The sequence below is a fragment of the Notolepis coatsorum genome, assembly GCF_963971535.1.
Source record: "Notolepis coatsorum genome assembly, chromosome: 1".
NCBI classification, from domain to species: domain Eukaryota; kingdom Metazoa; phylum Chordata; class Actinopteri; order Aulopiformes; family Paralepididae; genus Notolepis; species Notolepis coatsorum.
The window spans coordinates 311,559,473-311,581,004 of NC_140165.1; the positions used below are offsets into that span (position 1 = coordinate 311,559,473).

Genomic DNA, 21,532 nt, shown 5'->3' on the forward strand with positions numbered 1-21,532 from the left:
CTCAAAGTGAGTGGTGCACAATGATGGCCGCCCGCTGATTCATCCAAAGCTGCAGATCTGATGAGTGTGGTCCATTTCTGGGTCAATGAGCAACCTGCCACTGGCACGTTGAATAGGGAACAGGGCCCGGCGGCCGCTACTGTCACACGACACGCACGCACGCACGCATGCACACGCACACACATTCTCACGCTCTGGACTCAAAGTGTATTCAAATGCTGACACATAGATTCTCACAAGCGCAACTCACTCGCTCCATCAAAAACGCTGTAAGTAAGTAAGTAAGACTGTAAGTATGTTTCTGTTGCGTTTTTTAACTCATCTTTTTTCCAGCCATATATTTTTTTAAAGATTGCACCTGGCTGACCTCCTTATGAAGATGTCCTTGACTTTATAGTGGAATTATTGAGCAAAGTTTCATTCATCATCAGCGTCTATCAACTGTAAATGTTGTTGGTGGAGGGAGGGAGGGAGGGGGCCATATTATTGTGAATATTCACCTAGTAATGGTTGGTGACCTTAGACAACATTCCTGGCTATAGGATAAGAAAAAATTATGTTTCTTTTTATACCGTTTCATAATTGTTTTAAGAGCAAACATAATTCTGGACGTCCTACTCATATTTTTGAACATTGTGTTTTGCTTTCAAAAAAGGTGTGAGACTTGGAATTATTTGTTCGTGTTTGTGAACAAAAGTTAAACTAAAACAAAGACGTTGAAAAACGCTTCGACGCGATTCACAGAAAATGCGTGTCAAAGTTCAGCCCACAATGTGTCCACCACCAGTGTCTGTTGTAAGAATGCTGACAGTGGTTTCAGGCTGGTTTGTCTGTTACTGACACCCCTGCCCCTTCTGCTATTATCTTATCTCCTACTGGGACACATAACCGACCCAGAACAGATTAGAACAGGGTCACTGTGTGCTGTGTCTGCCTCACTTTCTGGACTAGCAGACGCTTTGGACTACAGGCAGTATAATAGTTCTCATGTAATCGACAGAACCAGAATCTGCCCTTTCACATTAATTACATAAGCAATAGCATCTCTACTGCTCATTGGACTGTCTATATTCTCATTAATTAGTTTTTTTTTTTTCATCAGTCCGGGAGCCCGTTGGTGGTGGAGGAGCAACTCATAATAGGAGGATTGGAAATTATCTACCAAAGTGTGTGTGCGCACGAGCGCACGCACACACGCGCGCCGCGCACGCGCCAAAGACCATGAGGTCGTCATATTACCCGGCGCGGTCAGTGTTGTTCCATAAGGAGTCCAATGGAGTGACGTATCGTGTTCCGGCGCTGCTCTACCTGCCTCGCGCCAACTCCTTCCTGGCCTTCTGCGAGGAGCGGCTCAGCCCCTCCGACGCGCAGGCTCACCTGCTGGTCATGAGGAAAGGGACATTCTACAGGAACTACGTGGAGGTCAGTGTGTGGCTCACAGGTTTGATTCCTGCGAGAATATAATTTTTTTAAACAGCTCACATCACAGGAACGAATAATCCCAGGCTTATGATGCCGTTGAATGGCCAGAGAGAAGAATAATTTATGTTAACTGTACAATCCACAATTAGTTTGACCTTTTAAACGTTTGGGTATGCTCTTGAGGAGTTTTACTTTTAGATGGAAGTTAACTTATGACTTTATTTGCCCATCATAACTCAAAATACAGATCTGTTTCATATTCTCACTCTCTTTTCCTTCCCCCTCTCTCTCTCTCTCCCCCCTCTCTTCCCTCACTCTCTTCCTTCTCCCTCTCTCTCTTCCCCCATCTCACTCTTCCTTCCCCCTCTTTCTTCCTTCCCTCTCTCTCTCTTCCTCCCCTCTCTCTCTTGTCCTTCCCTCACTCTCTCTTCCTAACCCCCCCTCTCTTCCTTCCCTCTCCCTTCCCCCTCTCTTGTCCTTCCCTCACTCTTTCCCTCCCCCTCTCCTTCTCTTCCTTCCCCCTCTTTCCTCGTTCCCTCTTCCTTCCCCCCTCACTCTCTTCCTCCCCCTCTCTCTTCCCCCCCTCTCTCTCTTCCTCCCTCCCACTCTCTCTCTTCCTTCCCCCCTCACCCTCTTCCTTCCCCCTCACTCCTCCTTCCCTCTTCCTTCCCCCTCTTCCCCTTCCCTCTTCCTCCCCCCCTCACTCTCTCCCCCCCCCCACCCTCTCTCTCTTCCTCCCCCCCCCTCACTCTCTCTTCCTCCCCCACCCTCTCTCTCTCCCCCACCCCCCTCCCCCCTCTCCCCCCCAGTGGGAGGACATGTGTGTTCTGGGCACTGCTTACCTGGCAGGCCACCGGTCCATGAACCCGTGCCCGCTGTACGACGAGTTCACCGGCACCCTCTTCCTCTTCTTCATCGCCGTGCTGGGCCACACCTCCGAGGCGCACCAGCTGGTGACGGGCAAGAATGTGACGCGCCTCTGCTACGTGTCCAGCAGCGACCACGGGGACACCTGGAGCCCCGTCACCGACCTCACCAAGAGGGTGATCGGGGACACCATTAAAGGTGAGGGAGGAGCCACGGGCTCCCTTATAGCCCCCTGAACCCTTTCACTACTACCACACTACAGAAGGTTAACCCTTTCACTACCACACTACAGACGGTTAACCTTTCACTGCCACACTACAGCCGGTTTCACTACACGGTTAGTGTAGTGTGGTAGTGAAAGCGTTAACCTTCTGTAGTGTGGTAGTGAAAGGTTAACCTTCTGTGGTGTGGTAGTGAAAGGTTAACCTTCTGTGGTGTGGTAGTGAAAGGGTTAACCTTCTGTGGTGTGGTAGTGAAAGGTTAACCGTCTGTGGTGTGGTAGTGAAAGGGTTAACCGTCTGTGGTGTGGTAGTGAAAGGTTAACCGTCTGTGGTGTGGTAGTGAAAGGGTTAACCGTCTGTGGTGTGGTAGTGAAAGGGTTAACCTTCTGTGGTGTGGTAGTGAAAGGTTAGTGTAACTGAGGGGTACAATTCCCTGACTGTATTGAATAAGTATGGTATCATTAAACCACTACTGCGTTATGTACATTACTACTGGCCATACAGTACACATGTATATGAGATGAACACCCCCACAATAACACGGCTCAACAAGAAAGTACTGTTTATAATAATATTTATTAGAAGAGCACCAAGATTATCTTACATTTATTCAGATTGAGAGTTGCGCTTGTAAGGCGAAGAATGTGCATGAATAGGTCAAGAGCGTAAGTCCATGAGCATATTACGAAGGGGATAATTAATACCACCTGTAGCATAAGAATTATATATGGTACACTAGTAGGTCAGCTGGAGATACTAAGGGGGTTCCCTCCGGTTGTAACCCAGCAGGGGAGAGGATTTGTCGGTAGCAAAAGTCTGGATCAACGAGGAATAAGGAGACTCCAGGTACAGGAGACAGTGCAATAATCCCTTGATCCGTAGACAAAGCAACAGCTATTCTCCGGTGTGCAGTGCCGCATGGAGGGAAAGCTAGCCAGCCTCAGAGTCCTAGAGGCGGGCTCGACGGTGCTCCTCACAGGGTAAATCCCACACGGTAGTGGGGGTAGACGATTCTCTGCTCCAACATCCACAGGACCAAAGCATTATAATCCAGCCGAAAAGGGCTCTGTAGTCATCAGTGTAGGTTATCCAGTGTACATATCCACGCGGTTCTCGTCTAGGGCTCCTCGGATGACGGCACAAGGTTAGGCCGCCCAGCCTGGATAAGCACACTAGCTCGGTACGATGAAACGTTGGTAATGCTGGTCACTGTAGAACGGTAGCCGCACGATACACTATACATAATAGACTATTACTTAATAATAGAATAGGTCGAACTCGACGATACAGCGTTAAACTCTGACACTTCAGCTATCAATTTGCACGCGGTCTCAAGGCTCTATTTCGGGGCAAAACGGGCCCACTTCACAGCACGTTGTATCGTGGTGTGAGGCTTCAACTTATTGGTTAACATTACTGCTGTATCCACCTGCAACGTATTTATACGTAAGGTGAATAATCTAGTACCAGCCTTATTTCTGTCTCATATTACTGCGCAGAACCGGGCATGTCCAGGCATGTCTTAGCGGTGACTTTGAACTAGACATTGGGGGTATGGCCGTGGCGCCTAGGGGATCGCTGTCCAATAGGAGAACGAATATTATGGTCTGGCCTGTACTAGGTAAAGGGATATTCTGTGTATATGTACAAAGAATATACAAGGGATATCAGACGATATACAAATACTATACAATATATCTCAAGTAATAAATATATATATTCGGTTTAATCTGACCCTTTGTAACAGCCGCCTCCTAATTAGTCCGCACCTAATTAGATAAGCAGAGACAGATTAACCGCACTGTCCACTACTCAATGTCCGTTGTGAGGAGTAGGGCAATTCACAAAGTCAGGGGGTCATGGTCGTCATCAAGAGAGTCGGGGAGCCTTGGCAACTCTATCAGCCTCGCCACGGGTCGGGTGTATGTCCCCCCCTGGACGAGCACTTCTGCCGCTCTGACCTTTCCGTCGGCACCAGTGATCACTTTGCTTACGCGGCCGGCCGGCCACATAGCTCGGGGTAGTGACTGGTCGATAATCATGACGACTGTGCCTTCCGTCAAATTGTCTCTTTCTTTTACCCATTTCTGGCGGGTCTGTAGAGATGGTAGATAGTGGAGGAGGAAACTGTTCCAAAACTTGTCAGCCAATACTTGACTGTACCTCCACATTCTTCGGCCGTTCGCTTCTTCAGGTCTGTACACTGTCTGTGGGAGCGCGGGGTCCAGCCGCCCCATCAAGAGAGTGTTGGGGGTGACTGGGTCGACATCTGCTACATCACTTGAGACGTAACCGAGGGGCTTTGAGTTCAATACTCCCTCGATCTCCGTGAGGACTGTCGTGAGGACTTCTTCCGCCACGGTCTGGGCCCCAAGCACGGCGTACAGGGCTGTCTTTATTGAACGTACTTCTCGTTCCCAAGTTCCCCCGAAGTGAGGTGCATTCGGGGGGTTAAACTGGAAATCAATCTGAGAGGGAGCGAGGTGGGTCTTAAGTTATGGGCCCATAGCTTGGAAGCTCTCTCTCAGCTCTTTTTCTCCGCCTTTAAAGTTTGTCCCGTGATCAGACAATAATATAGACTGTTTTCCTTTTCGCGCTGTGAATCTCCGGAAGGCCATAAGGAATGAGTCCGTACTCATGGTTGGAAGGAGTTCTATGTGTATCGCTCGGGTGGTCATGCATTTGAATACAATACCCCACCGCTTCTCCGTCCCTCTTCCTTTCTTCACATACAGCGGGCCGAAACAGTCCATACCGGTGGAGTGAAAGGGCTTGTCGCCGAGTCGGAGGCGACAGGGGGGTAGGTCAGCCATCCGGGGTATACTGGGCTGTGCTCGCCACTTGCGACAGTCTAGACAGGTCCGCTGGAAGCGTCGTACTGCTTCTCTTCCTTGCAGTATCCAATAGCGACGTCTGATCTCCGCGAAGACTCTCTCTGCCCCGGCGTGGTGCACGTCCTCGTCGTATTTCTTTATGATGAGCTCTGTGACCTTGTGTCGGCTGTTTAAGACTATCGGGAACTTGACGTCATCCGTTAAGTCTGGGGCCCTCCTCAGACGACCACCCACTCTGATGAGATTATGGGCGTCGCTCTCAGGGGCCAAGTGGAGCAGTCTGCTGTCTGACGGGACTGGCTTTGATCCCTGCAGACAGTCTAGCTCGTCGAGGAACGAGTCTCTTTGGGCTCGCTGTAGCAGGAGGAGTTCTGCTTCTTCGTAGTTAGCTGCATTAATGTCAGTAGTGGACGGAACCTCAGGGTGGTGCCACAGGAATGTCTTTAACTGCGCACTCTCAAGGGTGGGGCAGTCGTCTATGTTGGGATCTGTGGGGACTAGTGTGTGTGTCAACCCACAGAACATAGATTTCTTCTTCTCTGCCTCCTCTTCACTCGCCTCCCGTGGGGTGGGTGTAGGCCACTCTTCTTCCGGGAGCTTGAGGAACTCGGGACCGTCACTATAGAGATTGTGATGTGTGAGGTCATCCAGGGACATTCCCCGTGTGATGACGTCGGCTGGGTTCTGCTTTGTGTCCACATACCTCCAGCATGCTGCTTCTGTTAAATCTTGGATCTCTGTGATTCTGACTCCCACGAAGACCTTGTATCTACACGAATCGGACTGGATCCATGTGAGTACGGTCATGGAGTCTGACCACAGGATTGTTCTTTGCACCGGGATGGTGAGTTCACGTTGGATTAACGTGGCGAGTTGCGCTCCTACTAGGGCTGCGCAGAGCTCTAGATGCGGGATAGATTGTTGCTTGCGGGGGGCTATTCTTGAGCGAGCCAGGATGAAGGCAGTATGTATTTCTCCTCCCTCCTCTCGGGCCCGCAAGTAGGCCACCGAACCGTAGGCTACTTCGGAGGCGTCGCTGAAGACGTGCAGGTCCATCTGACACGTCTCCGGCCTCACTGTGGGTGGGAAGTAGCTGCGGCGTATGTTGACACCTGGGAGCGAGCTGAGTTCTGTCTCCCACTCTCTCCATGTGGAAGCAAGGTGGTCGGGTATGGGGTCGTCCCAGCCCTGGTCCTTGTCCCATAGCGCTCGTACAATCATCTTTGCCCTGGTGGTGTAAGGTAGAATACATCCCAACGGGTCATATTGTCTGGCGAGTGTTCTGTATACACTCCGTCTTGTGGTCGGTAGTGAAATCGACCTTCCCTGCTCCTTGGTCAGGGGTGTGTGTCTATAATGGAGCGAGTCTGTTTTGAAGCGCCAGACTAGTCCTAATGTCATTTCTTGGGCTTCTCCTGGGATGGTCGCCATCCAGGTCTCGCTGCTTGCTGCCTTGTCCTCTGGGGAGAGGCTGCGCAATACTTGAGGGTCGCTGCTGGCCCACTGCCGGAGATCAAAGCCGCCTTTGATCAGATGATTTTGTGATCCGATCTGGTAGCTGCAGTTAAACACAATACGATCCTTGCCGTTGTGGTGGACCTTGTGGTGGGGCACGTACCATGATTCGGTCGTCTGATCGGCCTCTTTAATGTCAATTCTCTTTATGTGTCCCGCTGTGATTAGCTTGTCAATCTCAGCGCGGTACACAGTAGCTTGAGCGGGGTCTCTGGCTAGGCGCCGCTCTGTGTTCGATAGATACCGCTCCGTCGCTTCTTTTGGGGCGTGGAAGGTAGGCATACCCTCTCGCCTCAGGAGTGGAGTTGCGTATCTCATCACTCCATTGACTTTGACTCTCTTTGTCCCCTGCTCGAGGAGGGCTATGGCATAAATGTCTTCCTTGGAACGAATGTGTTTCTTTTCGTTCTTAAAGGGCATTGTCTCTAGTGTCCATAGCCTCTCGACCTGCTGTAAGAGGGCGGTGTCTTCTTCTGTCACTCTGGAGTGGAGGCAGCGAGTGGCTGCTGTTCCGTTGGGAGACCTGGAGAGGGGGCCTTGTAGTGTCCATCCTAGGCGGGTCTCGACTGCTGCTGGACAGCCTATGGGCCCAGTGTGGACCCGGTCCATCGGGACGATGAGGTGTGCGTGGTCGGATCCTATCAGCAGGGTCGGGGTGGCGCCGTCTATGAGCGGTATAGGTAGTTGGCGCAGGTGCACGTATTTGTCCATCAGCTTGGCAATGGGGTAGGTGTACTGCGACAGGCCTATGTCTTGGCTGGTGAAAGCGTTAGTGATCCTATACCGTCTCTCTGGCTGCCCGCTTGCTGCGATAGTGAAGGAGACGTTCTCACCCTTGATCGTCTTCAGGTCTCTTCTTATAGTCCGAATCGTCATCGTTTCTTCGCTCCCCCGCAGCCCCAGCTGGGCCGCAGCGGACGCGAGGAGAAGGGTCTTTTCTGACCCGTCGTCAAGGACGGCGTAGGTGTCCATGACCTTGTCCTCGTAGCTCAATGTTACGCGGACCACCTTCAAGAGCACCCGGGCGCCCCCGCTGCTGGCGGGGTCAATGTACATAACACTTGCCTTTGTGCTGCTTGAGGGTGCAGGCTTTCTTTTGTTACTGTCGTGTAGGACATCTAGGTAGGCTCCGTCACACCGACTACACCTCTTCTTTAAGCGGCAATCGGCTGCCATGTGACTGCGCGCACAGCGGTAACAGCGGCGGTTGGACTTTATCCATTGACTCACCTCGTCGGCGGTCATCTTCTTGAACGTGTCACAGTGTGACAGCCAGTGTTCCTTTTCGCAGTACTGGCATACAATCTTCCACTTCTCTTTCGTCGAGGGGGTGCTGTGGTTCTTGTTACGCGGTACTGATTCGGCTTGGTGCATGACGGTCACCAGCCTGCGGTTATCGTTTGATCTCCTAGGTCCCTCTCTGGAGCTTGGTACGCTCCGCACGAACGTATCCAGTCGTAGGCTGCTAACTTCTCTCGCCAGGAAGTCGGCCAGGTCTAGGAGGGATGGCTCGGGACCGTTGGGATCACGGTGGTCCTTTTGCCGCCTGAAGCGCTCTTGTCGGGCGGGCGGAAGCTTCTCTAATATTCTTTCAACATTAGAGTTCGCGTACAGTTCGTGCCTACCCTTTTCCTTTTGTGCCCCCAGCATCCCTACCAGGGATTGTACCTTGATAGAGAGGTCATCTAATGAGCGATTGTCTGTGGCTGGGGGTAGACGGTCAATATTCCTTATCTCTTGTATTACGTAGTCCCATATGCGTCCATAACGTTGGTCGAGGGCTACTAGAGCCGCGGTGTATGGGGTACTTGAGTTGGAATATGCCAGCGCTATATTATGCGCTCTGGGCACCTTCAGGTGCTTGAGTAGGATAGCATACTTGTACGTCTCATCGGGGACATCGGACATCATTGTCTCTAAGCACATTCGTAGCTCTGTGTACTGTGCTCTGTTCTCATGTGTGAAGTCCGGGAACGTCGGTGTGCCAAGGTACGATGCCATGGATGGCTGGCACATCGGTGAGCGTTGGGGGAGAGGCCTCCTAGGCGAGTCTCCCCTTACGTGTCGTTGTGGGCTGGTACCTGGTGGGTACCAAGGCCCGGGTACCCAGGTGCTGTTCCTCGGGGCTGGTCGTGCGTCAAGCTCACCCGTGAGTCGAGTCGGGGGTCTGTAACGCAGGGCCTCTGGGGTAAAGTCTGGGCTGTACTGGACCTCCTGGTCCTGTGGAGTACGATGCTGCTGTTGGGCTTGACTTTCCTCCTCTTCCTCTTCTTCTTCCTCTGCCAGGTCTTCTAGATCCTGTAATCGTCTATTTAGTCTCTCAGCGGCGTAGGCCAGTTCTTCCCTGTTGCTGGGTCTCGCATGGACCGGTCGGGGAGGGGGTTCGGAGACGTGTATAGGCTCTTTCTGTTGGCCGGGCTCCGGGTCGCTTGATCGGGTAGGGGAGGGTGCCCTAGACCCTTGTCTTGACGAGGCCCTGGAGCTCCGTGCGGAGGGAGGGGGGGTTGCCCTGGCAATCAGTTGCTCCATTATCTGCGCTTGTAATCGGTCGCGCTCGGCTTCGCGCTTGATGTGAGCGAGGTCGCGCTCTGCTTCGCGCTGGGCTTGGGCTGCGTCGCGCTGTGCATTGGCGGCTTCGCGCTGTGCATCGGCGGCGGCGCGCTGGGCTTCGGCGCGGTCTCTTTCCATATTCTCTTCCGTCTGGAGGCGTCTGGTCTCCAGGCGTATGCGGTCGTCGTCACTCCTTTGCTGCGCCTGGAAGCGCTCTCGCTGGGTCGCAGAGTGTTCGCGTTCAGTAAGGGCTTGCGCTTGGAGTTGCGCGTGGAAGCGTTCTCTTTGGTCTGCAGATTGTTCGCGCTCACTCAGTTGTTGAGCCTGCAGGCGGTCTCTTTCCATGGTAGAGTGTTCGCGCTCACTTTGGTGTTGCGCGCGGAGGCGCTCTTGTTCCATGGAAGAATGTTCGCGCTTGCTAAGCGTCTGTGCCTGGAGTCGATCGCGTTCAGTGGAGGCTGCCAGGGTGGCGATAAATGCCTGCGCCAGCATCTTGTCCGCCTCGCTGGGGGAAGACACTGATGGAGGTGATCGGCTTCTGGCAGTGCTCGTTGGAGATCCGTTCTCCTGTCACGCTCCGAGGAGGTCCATCTCCTGGGTGCGCGTCTCTTCTGGTGGTGGGTTGGGTTCCGTCCCTGGAGGGCTTTCTTTATCCTGGAGCTCTCCGGGGACTATCCCGTTGACGTTGGCGGGGGGTAAAGTCATGTCATGTCCCTCCTGGTCCCCCCTGTGAGCTTGGTCAGTTACGTTAGAACCCACTAGGGTCTCTACTGGCAGGGTCGCCTGGTCGGTAGGGTTTGACATACTTTTACTATCCGCTTTTTCCGCGTTTAACGTCTGTATAAAGCTAGGTAGTAGACTGGCAGCGTAGTCCTCTAGGTAAAGAGGTGGCTGCCGTCTGCGCTGCGGGCGATCTAGCTTAGGAGAACCGTTTGTGGAGTGTTCATCGCTGGCCATGTCAATATTAATATTATATTAATATTACGCTAATTACCATCCGGCTCGAAGGACCAATTGTAACTGAGGGGTACAATTCCCTGACTGTATTGAATAAGTATGGTATCATTAAACCACTACTGCGTTATGTACATTACTACTGGCCATACAGTACACATGTATATGAGATGAACACCCCCACAATAACACGGCTCAACAAGAAAGTACTGTTTATAATAATATTTATTAGAAGAGCACCAAGATTATCTTACATTTATTCAGATTGAGAGTTGCGCTTGTAAGGCGAAGAATGTGCATGAATAGGTCAAGAGCGTAAGTCCATGAGCATATTACGAAGGGGATAATTAATACCACCTGTAGCATAAGAATTATATATGGTACACTAGTAGGTCAGCTGGAGATACTAAGGGGGTTCCCTCCGGTTGTAAGCCAGCAGGGGAGAGGATTTGTCGGTAGCAAAAGTCTGGATCAACGAGGAATAAGGAGACTCCAGGTACAGGAGACAGTGCAATAATCCCTTGATCCGTAGACAAAGCAACAGCTATTCTCCGGTGTGCAGTGCCGCATGGAGGGAAAGCTAGCCAGCCTCAGAGTCCTAGAGGCGGGCTCGACGGTGCTCCTCACAGGGTAAATCCCACACGGTAGTGGGGGTAGACGATTCTCTGCTCCAACATCCACAGGACCAAAGCATTATAATCCAGCCGAAAAGGGCTCTGTAGTCGTCGGTGTAGGTTATCCAGTGTACATATCCACACGGTTCTCGTCTAGGGCTCCTCGGATGACGGCACAAGGTTAGGCCGCCCAGCCTGGATAAGCACACTAGCTCGGTACGATGAAACGTTGGTAATGCTGGTCACTGTAGAACGGTAGCCGCACGATACACTATACATAATAGACTATTACTTAATAATAGAATAGGTCGAACTCGACGATACAGCGTTAAACTCTCACACTTCAGCTATCAATTCGCACGCGGTCTCAAGGCTCTATTTCGGGGCAAAACGGGCCCACTTCACAGCACGTTGTATCGTGGTGTGAGGCTTCAACTAATTGGTTAACATTACTGCTGTATCCACCTGCAACGTATTTATACGTAAGGTGAATAATCTAGTACCAGCCTTATTTCTGTCTCATATTACTGCGCAGAACCGGGCATGTCCAGGCATGTCTTAGCGGTGACTTTGAACTAGACATTGGGGGTATGGCCGTGGCGCCTAGGGGATCGCTGTCCAATAGGAGAACGAATATTATGGTCTGGCCTGTACTAGGTAAAGGGATATTCCGTGTATATGTACAAAGAATATACAAGGGATATCAGACGATATACAAATACTATACAATATATCTCAAGTAATAAATATATATATTCGGTTTAATCTGACCCTTTGTAACAGTTAGCCTTCTGTGGTGTGGTAGTGAAAGGTTAACCGTCTGTGGTGTGGTAGTGAAAGGGTTAACCGTCTGTGGTGTGGTAGTGAAAGGGTTAACCGTCTGTAGTGTGGTAGTGAAAGGTTAACCTTCTGTAGTGTGGTAGTGAAAGGGTTAACCTTCTGTGGTGTGGTAGTGAAAGGTTAGCCTTCTGTAGTGTGGTAGTGAAAGGTTAACCTTCTGTAGTGTGGTAGTGAAAGGTTAACCTTCTGTGGTGTGGTAGTGAAAGGGTTAACCTTCTGTAGTGTGGTAGTGAAAGGGTTAACCTTCTGTGGTGTGGTAGTGAAAGGTTAACCGTCTGTGGTGTGGTAGTGAAAGGGTTAACCGTCTGTGGTGTGGTAGTGAAACGGTTAACCGTCTGTAGTGTGGTAGTGAAAGGTTAACCTTCTGTAGTGTGGTAGTGAAAGGGTTAACCTTCTGTGGTGTGGTAGTGAGAGGTTAACCTTCTGTAGTGTGGTAGTGAAAGGTTAACCTTTTGTGGTGTGGTAGTGAAAGGGTTAACCTTCTGTGGTGTGGTAGTGAAAGGTTAACCTTCTGTAGTGTGGTAGTGAAAGGGTTAACCTTCTGTAGTGTGGTAGTGAAAGGGTTAACCTTCTGTGGTGTGGTAGTGAAAGGGTAACCTTCTGTAGTGTGGTAGTGAAAGGGTTAACCATCTGTGGTATGGTAGTGAAAGGTTAACCTTCTGTAGTGTGGTAGTGAAAGGGTTAACCTTCTGTAGTGTGGTAGTGAAATGGTTAACCTTCTGTGGTGTGGTAGTGAAAGGTTAACCTTCAGTAGTGTGGTAGTGAAAGGGTTAACCATCTGTGGTGTGGTAGTGAAACGTTAACCTTCTGTAGTGTGGTAGTGAAAGGGTTAACCTTCTGTGGTGTGGTAGTGAAAAGTTAACCTTCTGTAGTGTGGTAGTGAAAGTGTTAACCTTCTGTGGTGTGGTAGTGAAAGGGTTAACCTTCTGTTGTGTGGTAGTGAAAGGTTAACCTTCTGTAGTGTGGTAGTGAAAGGGTTAACCTTCTGTGGTGTGGTCGTGAAAGGTTAACCGTCTGTAGTGTAGTAGTGAAAGGGTTAACCTTCTGTGGTGTGGTAGTGAAAGGTTAACCTTCTGTAGTGTGGTATGAAAGGGTTAACCTTCTGTGGTGTGGTAGTGAAAGGTTAACCTTCTGTAGTGTGGTAGTGAAAGGGTTAACCTTCTGTGGTGTGGTCGTGAAAGGTTAACGTAAGGTTATGTATATAACGTTAGGTTATGACTATAACCAAGTTCTGTTAGTATAGCGACGCTCGGCGTCACTTTCTGCACTGTCCTCGCACACGTGCACACGCACTGAATAAAGACCACAATGTACCTTTAATCCCAATATTTGTCTGACCACACCCCTATCAGCTTACCCATATAAGCAGGGGTGGGGCCACCCACTCACCTCCTTCCCAAGCTTTCACCACAAGGCGAGATCAAGGGCTGCAGCGGCGTCGGACGCCGAGCGTTGCTATACTAACAGAACTTGGTTATAGTCATAACCTAACGTTCTGTATCGTATAGCTCTCGCTCGGCGTCACTTTCTGCACAAGGGAGGCCGAGCGAGAGCCATCGGCCGACAAATACACCCCGCTGAAAGCCCCCCACAACCATCAGAACAGGGAGGGCCGAGCCCCCCCGACCCACCCTAATGGAGGGCACCCCCCCCTATTGGGGGCTTCATGGGAGGGCGACGGACCCGACCGTGCGAAGAGGCACTCAAGCAACTCAACGCACAGGGTGAGCAGCCGTGGCTTGACCCCACGACTACACACACGCACAACCCGCATGCCACCCGGGAACGAACGGAGGAAACAACCTCGTTACTGCCCCCAGAATCACGGGGTCAAGGGCAAACCCAACCCCGTGGCAAGGCCGTAGCAGCGGAGCGCGAAGGAAGACCCAGACCCACCAAAGGGACTGGACCCCCTGGAACGGGGGCCCGGAGAAGTCCATGATGCCAGCAGGTGGGCACTTAGTGACCCCGCCCCCCACATCGCCAGCGTATTCGGACAAAGGCCCCTCAGCCGAGCGGGCCCTGTCCCCCCAATAGTACACCGCCTGGCACACTGACCCTGCAGAACAGGCAGTCAGCATGGCCGTAAGCACACAAAAAAGGTTAACCAACGGAAGCAGGCAGCGCACCGGGGAAAAACCAGGCAACAGGCTATTAACCCTAGCCTGGAGACTGCGGACGAGACAGGCGCCAGAGGGGACAGCTGAACACAGCCGCCCCGGCGGAAGGGGCATAAGCTGGCGGTGTTGCATGACCAAGCCTCCATTTAAAACCCCCCCACCCAGAGGGGTTGAGGCAGAGAAGGCTGACACGATTGGCAGACGTCATGAACGTGGAGGGGCACCCTCAAACGGTGAACCCGGGAGTTGACACTGCTCCAACACACCAGGGAATCAACCACCTTGGTGTTACCCAATGCGGTGGTCGTTCCTATAACCCCTCAAGAAAAAACTCCAAAACACACCTGCGGGTATACACCGGCTATACCGCAGTACAAGTGTTTCAGTTTTTCAAAAAAGGGTTAACCCAGGCCTACGGGTCGACGAAACATTACTTCGGACCGGGCCCGGCGATACGGGAAACACAGGGTCACCAGAGGAGGTCAAAGACCACCCCAACAGGCCCCTCTTCGCCATGCTTGAGAGAGGAGCGAAAAAGAATGGAGAACCAGCCCCTAAGCACACCGTACTTGGTATTCCCAGGCGGTCTCCCAACCAAGTACTAACCAGGACCAACCTGTGTAGCGGCCGAGATCTGACGAGATCGAGCGTGTACAGGTTGACATGGCCGTAAGCCATTACGACAGTGCTGAGTAAAAAACGTACCCAACCAGGGTCTCCATAGTGCTTAACCCTGTGACACCCGGACCAACCTGGCATTTTTCCCCCTGAAAAAAGCCCAAGTCCCTCAGGGTACCAGAACAGCAGATCTGCATCCCCGGCGGACAACGGGTTCAACTGATCCGGACCAGCGTGACCAGAACCAGTCCCGTGCCCTAACCACGCCGACATGCCTACTCCAGGAGAAGGGGCAGATATGCGTGTTGATCTTAAACATGAAAAGAAGGCCACCCAGACGTTCGGGCGAACCGCGCACCCCCAGGGCGTGAGACCCCTCTACATATGTTCAGATCCATTCCGTCATCATCCCCCAGACATGAACGAGAATCCGTCGATGACAAAAACCAGGTCGTTGGATTTGGTCGTCGGAAGAGGAAAAACCTCCATCCCAGTTGCTTTATAAAAACGCCGTTTTAACCTCAAGCAACCAAGGCGTGCCAGTCAGTCGCCTGTTTACAGAACACCCCGAGCTAGCACTATACGTGCGTCGGGACACACCCACATCAATGAACAGGCTATTTAGACCTGTCATTGAATCCCCAAGGCGCCATGGGGAACGACAAGAGGGGTGTGACACTTCCTAACTCCAACTCTTTTTAGTAGAAAAGAAGGAAGCACCAACAGTATGTATCCCAGTCTACACAGCCGAGGGTAAAAATTGTTTACACTTTTACATCCCGCCACCCTCGCCACAGGGAGGAGACGGAAATCCCCAGAGAGACTTCCCACGCGAGCTGTATAGATTGAGAAGAATATATTGCAACCTTGAGCTATGTAACACTTGGGTTAGGGCTCTCCGAGGAGGAGGCACTGAACCAATACACACTCAATAATCGAATTGAATCGAATACACACACAATAGAGCAGAACTCCTTTTTTGAAGTTCTACTCACCTTGACAATCTGAGGAGGAGGCTCTGAACTCTGAGGAGGCTCCCTCACTGGGAAGGAGAGTCCGAACTCACAGAAGGCACTTCTCCCTGAGGAGGAGCTTCGTGAGGAGGAGCTCTGACAACTCCCTGAAACAGATCCATAACATGGACCTGAACAACCGACGTACTCTATGGCGGGGGAATTTCCGTGGTGCACACGCCCAGTCTTTCAGGGCGTGGGACCAGGAAACTCCCCCCCCCCCCCTTACCCTGTAACGTGCCGAACAGCAACGTGACAGGAACCTTGAAGGACAGCGGGTTTTAACCCCTGACCAATCAGAAAAGGGGAGGAAAGGATTACCAGTTCACCCCTTTACTACCCCTCACCCATGATACGATGTAATGACAAGCAGAGCCATGACCCAGGTATAGCCTTCTACATGAAGCATTAACTGCTTCACATAGCTCATGTACTAACCTGCTACCTAAGTTTTACTAAGGAAAAACACAGAACAGAGAGGGCCCCTTTAAGAGCCCCGGTCCAGACTTACACATGTGCTTCTGTGGGCCAAACCTAACCCAGTTGTAGATCACAACGACACACACAACCCTTCATCACAACAAAAAATGGCAAAGTACACTCTTACTACAGAGGAATGCCGTTTTTCATAACGAGAGAAGACAGAAGTCCTCGATTATGTAATGGCCACAGACCTTGCTAAGCACACATGATAAGTGACCAAACACTTCTCAAGCGGAAAGCACAACCCCAGCAATTAAGCTGAGGGTTACATCGTATCCCCACAAACACAGTGACACAATATATTGTAACCAAACATGTCTGAGAGGAGGGGGGGGAAGCCCCAGGGAAACCGGGGGGTCACCCCTCCTATCTTACCCTTGATACGACCAAGGCGAACAGGCACCTCTGTTAATGTGTGAACATGCTGAGAAAAAAGATTCATTCCTCAGTCACATGTCACTAAGCATAGCTTTACAGGTTAATTAACCCTCTTAGTTGTGAGTTCACCCACGGTACAACGTTACATGAACACACATGTTCTCATCACAACAAAACCAGTTCATTTTTACACATGTAAAAAACAACGCCGATTTACTACAGAGAGAAAAGCTATACCAGTGACAAGACAATTCACACACAACACGCGTCGTATCCTCAATGTATTGCAGCAACACATGTTTTGAAAACATCGTTATTACAAAACATTTAGAAGGGAAGAAAAGAAGAAGTGTTTAAAGTCCGGTCAGGACTCCTACCTTCACCCTAAGCGCAGGCCGAGAGAACAGCAACACTGGTTAACGGGACACCGAGTTGAACCCAGCATCTCCTGCGTTGGCGACGAGGGTATGTCCGCTACGCCACCCAGCCGCCGTTCTCCATGTTGACGAAGTCCTCGCTGGCACTGGCACCCGGGTGTAGGGTCGACTAACATCCTCTGTCAAAGATGACGTCGTAGTCAGAGTGTTAAAGGCATGTTATAGTCACAGTAACGTTTCAACAGTGTAGCATTAAGCTAACAGCCGTCCGACTGATAGCAACAAGCTAACGTTTACTAGCCTAGTGAACACAACAAGCTAGCGCCGCAGCTAACAGCTGACTGGCTAACAACAGTAGGCCACAAACTAGCACGCCAGCTAAGCAGCTATCACCTGAACTGTACACAACGACATAACAAGCCACACTTCAGACAGGCCGCTGTCCAAGTCCCTCCCCATCCTAAGAGGGAAGAGAAAAAGAAATGTCAAACACAGTTTTCAACTGTGATTTACCAGACATACAGCGGAGCCGGCACAATTCCCATCCGGGCTGCAGCCGACTTGAGTATGGAACTCCTGATAATGAAGATCCTATGCCCACATTTCCTCGTTAGGGTGTACTTCCACATTTATGTGAAAGATGGGGCCTGCACGGGACAGAGAAGCATCCGCTCGTCCAGAGAATCCCGGGTTTTAACCAGGTGTTGGTCGCGGCCCACTAGGTTGACCATCATGGGCGTCAGACCAAGATCCTCCGTCCGCCGCTTAAGAAGCCGAGCAGAGGACCCCAGTCCGGGGTCGGCGTTCGTAAAATTGTCAGCTAACCCCCATAGCATAAACAGACAACCAGTGCTTGCAAGCAAAACAATACTCACCCCACCCGGAAGCCACCGACTTCTCACAACAGCCGGTGCTTCCCACAGTCCAGCTGTATGACCGGAGGGCCAATACCCATCCAGCCGCAGCAAGGAGGCCTGCAGTCGGGGAGTATATCAGTGGCGCGAGCCCCTAATACGAAAAAGCCGGCGGAGGTCAGAATGATCATCATCTTCCAGACGCTCCAGTGATGAAGACAATATCGCCGTATTTTCTCGAAAATAGTGAGAGAGAAAATAAAGATATGATGTCAATGTATCTTCCCGTTCTTTTGTTTTCCAACTTTCTTCAACTAAACAACCTCGTCAAGTGTGGGTATCTACCAAGGCACTTCCTTGTGGTGAAAGTGAAGAAGGAGGCGAGTAGGTGACCACACACCTGCTTATGAAGGTAAGCGGATAGGGGTGTGGCCAGACGGATGTCGGTATGTACCGGTACATTGTGGAGTTTTTTTATTCAGTGCTAGGCACGAAGTGAGGTTAGTGCAGACTGACGCTGAGCGGAGGCCAGAATGAAATAGAACCTTCTGTAGTGTGGTAGTGAAAGGGTTAACCTTCTGTGGTGTGGTAGTGAAAGGTTAACCTTCTGTAGTATGGTAGTGAAAGGTTAACCTTCTGTGGTGTGGTAGTGAAAGGGTTAACCTTCTGTGGTGTGGTCGTGAAAGGTTAACCTCCTGTGGTGTGGCAGTGGAAAGGGTTAACCCTTTGTCGTGTGGCAGTGGAAAGGGTTAACCTTATGTATTGTGGCAGTGAAAGGGTTAACCCTTTGGTAGTGTGGCAGTGAAAGGGTTAACATATACATTTATATATATAGATATACATAAACACATATACATATCCATACACTAACGGCAGCAGAACTACTTGGAATGTCTGATCACTGAGTGTGTCTGACTATTTCCACCTAAACGGCACAGACTACAACGTAGAACGTATATCATGCCAGTTAGGGCACCTTATGTGTTGGAGCCATATTATTGACCCAATTTGAGTTTGATGGGAAACCTGTAACAAAAATATATATTTTGATTTATGGATTATATTAATAATTGATATGAAATTGTACTTACCTGTATGATTTAAATGAATCTTGAAATGGATAATTACCTGGATACTTATCTGTTGATGACTGTGGGGGCGTGGCATAGATTCCCCCCCCCCCTCTGGTTTGATTGATTGATTGAAAACTTTATTAACAGATTGTAGAATGGGTACAATACAGTACAGCTCAATACACACAATTGTTAAGGGGATGCAGACCAGAGAAAGACTTTCGTCTTGTTTACATCAGGGTCCCCCATTTTCAATTCATCTGGAGTCTTCAAATTAGTGAATGAAATGTTTGACAGCTGAGTTAGACAGCGGCGTTTGGTGTGCAATAGTTTTTCGACCGCATCAAGCCAGACCAATTATATAGTTTACTTTGTCAAGATCCTGTTCGATGTTATTTTATTTAGTATAGAAAAGTCAACCGGAGTTTATGTTTAATAAATGTCTACTTACATCCTCTCTGTGCGTGCTTTATGATGAATGCGCGTCGAGTGCAGTCTTTATGTCTCTGCATCTGTACCGTGATATTATGTGTCCCTATATAATATACTATGCATTCAACACTGCAGCACCCAAGTTTCAACACTGTTTGATGAACATTGTTACTCAGCTGAAAGAGTTGTACCCTTCCTGTTTACTTGTCGTAAGTTGCTTTGGATAGAAGCGTTCAGCTAAATGACAAAATGCAAATGTGAACATTTCTCTAATCCCACCACGCCGTTCACCAACCTCTGCTCTGCCTCCTCAGACTGGGCCACCTTCGCCCTGGGCCCCGGCCACGGCATCCAGCTGAAGTCCGGCCGCCTGGTGGTGCCGGCCTACGCCTACCACATCAACTGCAAAGAATGCTTCGGCCAGGTCTGCCAGACGACGCCCCGGGCCTTCTGTTTCTACAGCGACACCCACGGGCGCACCTGGCGTTTCGGGGAGGCGGTGCCGGGCCCCGAGAGCGTGGAGTGCCAGATGGTGTCGGTGGACCAGGAGGACGGCACCAACGTGCTGTACTGTAACGCGCGCAGTCCCCTGGGCTGCAGGGTGCAGGCGCTCAGCCTGGACAACGGGGCCGTGTTTCAGGGCGGACAGCTGGTACATCGACTGGTGGAGCCTCGGAACGGTTGTCATGGTAGCGTTGTGGGATTCCCCGCCCCGATACACCTCCGCCACCCCCAGGTGCACTTCCACCTCCCCCACGCTCACTCCAGGCACTATACGTCCAACCTGGCTCACCCGAGTCCCTCCAAGGTAGCTCCCCTTTACAACGCCACCGCAAACAGCACCGCTACCTCGACGTCAAGTACCGTACCCGCCACGACGACGACGACGACGACGACGGCAGTGAACTCCAGCTCCAGTAACTCCATCCAAGCCTCCGCTACCCCTACGACCGTCACCACCACCGTCACCACTACCACGACCACCCCGGCACCCGCGCCCACCCTAACCATGACCACCCCTGTCTCCCCCCCGAATTTCCTCACTCCCACTTGGGTGGTGTACTCCCACCCGACGTGGCCCAACGCGCGGAAGGACCTCGGGGTCTTCCTCAGCCTGTTCCCCCGCGATCCCGACAGCTGGTCCGGGCCCTGGGTGATCTACGAGGGCCCCAGCGCCTACTCCGACCTGGCCTACCTGGAGCTGCCCCCGTCCCCAGGCGCCCCACCCGCCGTGGCCTTCGCCTGCCTGTTTGAATGCGGCACCAGCACGGCCTACGACGAGATCTCGTTCAGCATCTTCACCCTGTACGAGCTCATCGACAACCTTCCCAGGAACGTGCCGCTGGGGAAGGACAATGTGGCGGATAAAGGACTGCAGCCTTACAGCGCAGTACAGCGGGAGAGCAAATCCACCAGAGTAGAGCAAAGTTGTCGACACAATGCTCAAAGTACAACACCCATCAGAGAGGTGTCTCTGAGGAGGAAGAGGAAAGACGAGAGGAAGAGGAGGGGGTTGTGTTCTGTGTCCTAACTGCCGTTGACAGTATTATACCTACCTTACCAAGTCCATCCATGCTCATTAGGGTAGCATTTATAGACAGGAATGATCGCCCTTGTGGGTGATATCAAGCTAGCGACAGTAAACATGACTGCAATTTGAATGCATTTTGTAATTTTTGGGAATGGTGGATAGGAAGATATAGCACCTTTGCATCTGCAATGCAGTGTGATACAGTGATAATGAATGGCTCTTGGGAGTTCAAGATGTTGAGTGTGTATCTATTCTGTTGATGAGAGAAATATTACTGCACAAAATATGCTAATTTACATTAAAGTATTTTTTTTCTAAACTGCATGTTTCTGTTTGCTTCTAATGGAGCATTTTGAGGCCCGTGCTTAACCCTGTCACTACCACACTACACAAGGTTAACCCTTTCACTACCACACTACAGACGGTGGTAGTGAAAGGGTTAACCTTCTGTAGTGTGGTAGTGAAAGGGTTTACCCTTTGTCGTGTCGGCAGTGAAAGGGTTAACCTTCTGTATTGTCGCAGTGAAAGGGTTAACCCTTTGGTAGTGTGGTGAGATGCATGTTTCTTACCATGTCTTTGTTACACGTGTGTACACTACACTATTTTAGTACTAGATTTGTAATATATAATGCATATATATGCATATGTAACGGTTGTGACATCGTCACCTTAAACTTCGATGCCCCGAGGGAGTTTCGAACCCGTGGTCTCCCACACCGCGGGCAACAGCACAGACCGCTATACCAAGAAGTGAACTCACTGCTTTGTAACGTGTCTATGTGTCTTTTGAGGATGAGAGTGAGTTTAACCCACAGCACCGCTACTCGCCCCAGTCA

General features: G+C 50.9%; 1 protein-coding gene across 1 annotated transcript; it reads left to right on the forward strand.

Moving 5' to 3' along the window:
• Positions 1–1,221: 1,221 nt before the first annotated feature.
• Positions 1,222–20,892, forward strand: neu4 (sialidase 4; the record flags this gene model as incomplete). Its single annotated transcript, XM_084335951.1, has 4 exons — positions 1,222–1,422; positions 2,232–2,487; positions 19,480–19,973; positions 20,133–20,892. The coding sequence occupies 4 exons, from the start codon at positions 1,222–1,224 to the stop codon at positions 20,694–20,696; spliced, it is 1,515 nt and encodes a 504-aa protein (XP_084192077.1). The 3' UTR covers positions 20,697–20,892.
• Positions 20,893–21,532: the final 640 nt, after the last annotated feature.